At 38.5% G+C, this 4,491-nt stretch overlaps 1 protein-coding gene across 1 annotated transcript; it reads left to right on the forward strand.

Annotated features, from left to right (window-relative positions):
* The first annotated feature begins 734 nt into the window (after positions 1-734).
* Positions 735-1,358, forward strand: LOC113344003. The gene has a single exon (XM_026588064.1). It carries the CDS (start codon positions 735-737, stop codon positions 1,356-1,358), a length of 624 nt encoding a protein of 207 aa, XP_026443849.1.
* Positions 1,359-4,491: the final 3,133 nt, after the last annotated feature.

Here is a 4,491-nt window from a genome sequence, read left to right on the forward strand (position 1 = left end):
ATCATGGAAACATCACTAGCTCGACTCCATTTCCATTCATGTCTGCGAGTTTACACGAGCAGCTAGCTTCGCTGCTGCCAAACTAAACCAAACCACCTGCACAACATTCTATCATAGCTTCCATTTCGAACCACAACAAACCAGCACCAACACTTGCTTCCTTGTTTCCTCCATCAACGGCAACTCAGTTCTCGTGTCCGAGCTCTTTATTGATGCAAACCCATTGTGGATTTACGGCTGAAAACTGTCCAGACGGCCACCACTGGCACCAGTAAATCTCGTCACTATCTCCAACATGAATCACAGCACCAACACCTTCATAAACCTTGATACCCAGCCATGAATCAACGGTAGAAACTAATGAAATATACTCGACGTTCTACACCAACTTTGACTTATCTCCAGCTCACTCCGGTTCTACAGCAACATACCGGTTCCACAACAACATATGTATATATCTTCTGTTGTACTCGATAGAGTACAACTTAGTCAAGTTGGTTTCAGTCCTGTTGTAGTCGATAGAGAATAACTTAGTCATCAACAACTTAGTCAAAGTTGTTCCAATCAGTTGTAAATAGATTAGGCTAACATATCCTTATTTACTTCTCTGTATAAATACGAATCTATTGAATCAATGAAAACTAACCAGTTCAAAACCATAAACTCATAAATTCTTTATGGTATCACCTTCAACAGGTTCGATCCTATTTAACCTAAACCTCTTTTTTTTTACCATGGTTGGAGAATCCCCTATTCATGATGAAGATCCTAAAACTCCTAAAACCCCTATCAACACCACTGCCAAAACACTCGATCCCTCTCATCCCTATTTTGTACACCCATCAGATAACCCCACTTCAGTCTTAGTTCAGCCGCTTATGAATGGTGACAACTATAGCACTTGGGTTCGTGGTATAACAAAAGCTCTAAGTGCTAAAAACAAATTGGGTTTCGTCAATGGAGTGCTTATTGAACCATCTTCAGATGCTGATGCTGAAAACCACCACAACTGGAAACGTGCTGATGATCTTGTTTCCAGTTGGATATGTCACTCCACTATTCCTCAAATCAAAACAACTATTGATTACTTACCTTCTTCATTGGTTGTTTGGAAGGATTTGAAAGAGCGTTTTTCTGAAACAAGTGCTCCCAAGCTTTTCCAACTTAAGCAATCCATTGCTTCTCTCAAACAAACTGATCAGTCATTGTCTTCTCACTACACCACTATAAGAGCCTTATGGGATGAAATAGATTCCATTCGTCCTCTCCCAAACTGCATCTGCGGAGCCAGCAAGCAAACCCTTGAACTTATGGATCAGGATCGTGCTATGGAGTTCCTCCAAAGTCTCAATGATTGATTCTCTAACCTTCGCAGTAATATCTTGCAGCGAGAAACCTTCCCAACTGTTCGCACGATCCATAACTTGGTTCGTCAGGAGGAGGTACAACAAGAGATGCAAGGTCATTCCAATTCCTCCATTGATGCTGTTGCTCTCCAGGTATCTCGATCTGATTTGAGTTCATTGTTTGTTGATGCTAACAAACGCTCGAAATATTTTTGTGATCACTGTAAGATTCCTGGTCACTCCAAGTCCCGTTGTTTCAAACTTATTGGTTATCCACCCCGTAAGAACAACAACAACATCAGCAACAACAACAGAGATCGTCCATTTGTGGCTGCTTCTACCCCTGATCTTAAAGCTTTTTCTTTTGATAATTTAATGCCAACCTTCACAGCATATCAATATCGTGGACTTTTGTCTCTTCTTAAGAACAAAAATGGTGATCAATACCTTCCTCCAACAGTTAACCTGACTGGTAAGATTCTATCTACTTCTCAATTTCAATCCCAATGGTTTATCGATAGTGGTGCTACACACCATGTTTGTTGTTCTCTTTCTTTTTTCAAATCTTATACTGCTGCTCCTAAAAATTGTGAAGTGCAATTACCTGATGGTAGTTTATCTCATGTTAAATATATTGGCACGGTTGAATTTTCCCCGTTATTATGCCTCTACGATGTTTATTTTATACCAACCTTTCATTTTAATCTTATATCTGTTAGTCAACTAACACGGTCTTCGGATTGTTTAGTTAACTTTTCGATCGATTCTTGTATATTTCAGGACCGGTTGACATTGAGGACGATTGGTCAGGGTGATTACTTTGGCGGTCTCTATCAATTTCGTCTATCAACTATCTTATCGTTTTTTAAGAATAAAAAGTTTGATGTCTGGCATTGTCGCCTTGGACACCCTAGTTTGGCTAGGTTTCGTTTTTTATGTAGTCAAGTTGATTCAATTTCATCTAGTTTTGATCATGTTTGTGATGTATGCCCTCGCGCAAAACAATCACGTTTGAAATTTAATAGAAGTTCATCTTTCACTACTCGTCCTTTTGAGTTGATTCATTCGGATATTTGAGGACCTTTTTCGGTTCCTTCTCTTAATGGTGCTCGTTATTTTTTAACAATCGTTGATGACTTTACTCGTTGCACATGGATGTTTCTGATGAAAGTTAAATCTGAAACTTTAACTCATCTTAGATATTTTTTTAATCATGTTACTAATCAATTTTCTCAGCCTATACGACGATTGTCTAGTGGTTCTGGTTCATTTATTTTGCCACAATTACAAAAATTTCAGTTTGATAACAGTGTAGAGTTTCTCGCCAAAGACGTTCAAAATTGGTTTGCTAATAATGGTATCACACACCAGCGGTCTTGTGTGGATACTCCACAACAAAACAGTGTAGTTGAACGGAAACATCGACATTTAATGGATGTTGCCCGGGCACTACGTTTTCAAGCATCTTTACCTCTAAAATTTTGGGGTGAGTGCGTGCTAACCGCAGATTTTTTAATCAACAAAATTCCATCTCCTGTTCTTGGAAATAAATCTCCACACGAGATGTTGATTGGCAAAGTTCCAAACTACTCGTCTCTTCGGGTTTTTGGTTGTTTATGCTTTGCTCGCAATATTCATGTTAAACATAAATTTGATGCTCGGGATTTCCCTTGCATTTTCATTGGATATCCTCATGGTTATAAAGGTTATCTTGTCTATAATTTACATACACATTCTAAGTTTGTAAGTAGGGATGTAGTGTTTCATGAATCTGTGTTCCCTTACTCTGATTTGCCTTCGGTCAAGACTAATTTAAATACTTCTCAACCATTCAGTGATACTAATCTTCCAAGTGATAATTTTTTTTTGTGATGAGGAGTCATTAAGTCCTTCTTTGTCTTTACCCTCTCATGATGATGTCACTCATCATGTGTTACCACCAACTCATACTATAGTTCCTGATTCCAACTCTATTGTACCCAATAATCCTTCATTACTATCACCTATGAGTGATTCTGTGCATCATTCTACAGATCATTCACCTATATTTAATAACGATAGTTCACCTGTTTCATGTACTGACATGGTCTCATCACCGGTCCAATCTATACTTCCACATGATTCTCCATTACTACCTGCTGCTGCGATACCGGTGGATTTACCACTTCCTATTCATTGTGATAAATCTCGTCCTGTACGAGTTACTAAGACCCCGGCTTATTTAGCCGACTATGACTGCAACTTCACTGGTTGTACTATGTCCCATCCATATCCATTAACTAATTATTTATCTTACAATCAATTCTCTAATACCCACAAATTTTTTCTCACAAATGTTCTCACGCATGATGAGCTTCGTAACTTCACAGAAGCTATGAAGATTCCTAAATGGCGTACTGCTATGAAAAAGGAGGTTTTTGCTTTGGAAGCAAATGATACCTTCACATATACACAATTACCTCCGGGAAAAACCGCTATTGGTTGTAAATGGGTTTATAAAATCAAGTTTAACGCGGATGGAACTATAGAGCGCTATAAGGCTCGTCTTGTCGGTAAGGCATTTACACAACAAGAGGGTGTGGATTTTCATGATACATTTGCGCCTGTTGCTAAACTTTTTACAGTCAGAGTTCTTCTTTCAATTGCCGCTATTAAAGGTTAGTTGCTCCATCAAATGGATGTCAATAATGCTTTCCTTCAGGGTGATCTCCATGAGGAAATTTATATGAAACTACCTCCCGGTTTTAAGCCACCTAGAGGCACTAAATTAGTTTGTCGTCTTAATAAGTCCATTTATGGACTACGACAAGCTTCTCGACAATGGTTTGCTAAATTCTCCTCAACCCTTCTCAATGAGGGTTTTAAACAATCAAGTGCTGATTATTCTTTGTTTACTTATCATCGTGGTGATGTTTCTTTATACGTTTTGGTGTACGTTGATGATATTATCATCACTGGACCTTGTGCTTCCGCTATTTCGGCTTTCAAACAAAAGATTGCCACCCTATTTTCCATTAAAGACTTAGGTCGTCTTCAATATTTCCTTGGTATTGAGGTGTCTCGTTCCTCGAAAGGAATTTTCTTATGCCAACGGAAATATATTTTAGATATTTTAAAGGATTCCGGTTTAACGGGTTCTAAAACT

This window comes from Papaver somniferum, unplaced genomic scaffold (genome assembly GCF_003573695.1).
Source record: "Papaver somniferum cultivar HN1 unplaced genomic scaffold, ASM357369v1 unplaced-scaffold_70, whole genome shotgun sequence".
NCBI classification, from domain to species: domain Eukaryota; kingdom Viridiplantae; phylum Streptophyta; class Magnoliopsida; order Ranunculales; family Papaveraceae; genus Papaver; species Papaver somniferum.

Bases quoted from the DNA above. Each gene is read 5' to 3' on its own strand.
- LOC113344003 (XM_026588064.1), top strand. From the start codon at position 735: ATGGTTGGAGAATCCCCTATTCATGATGAAGATCCTAAAACTCCTAAA.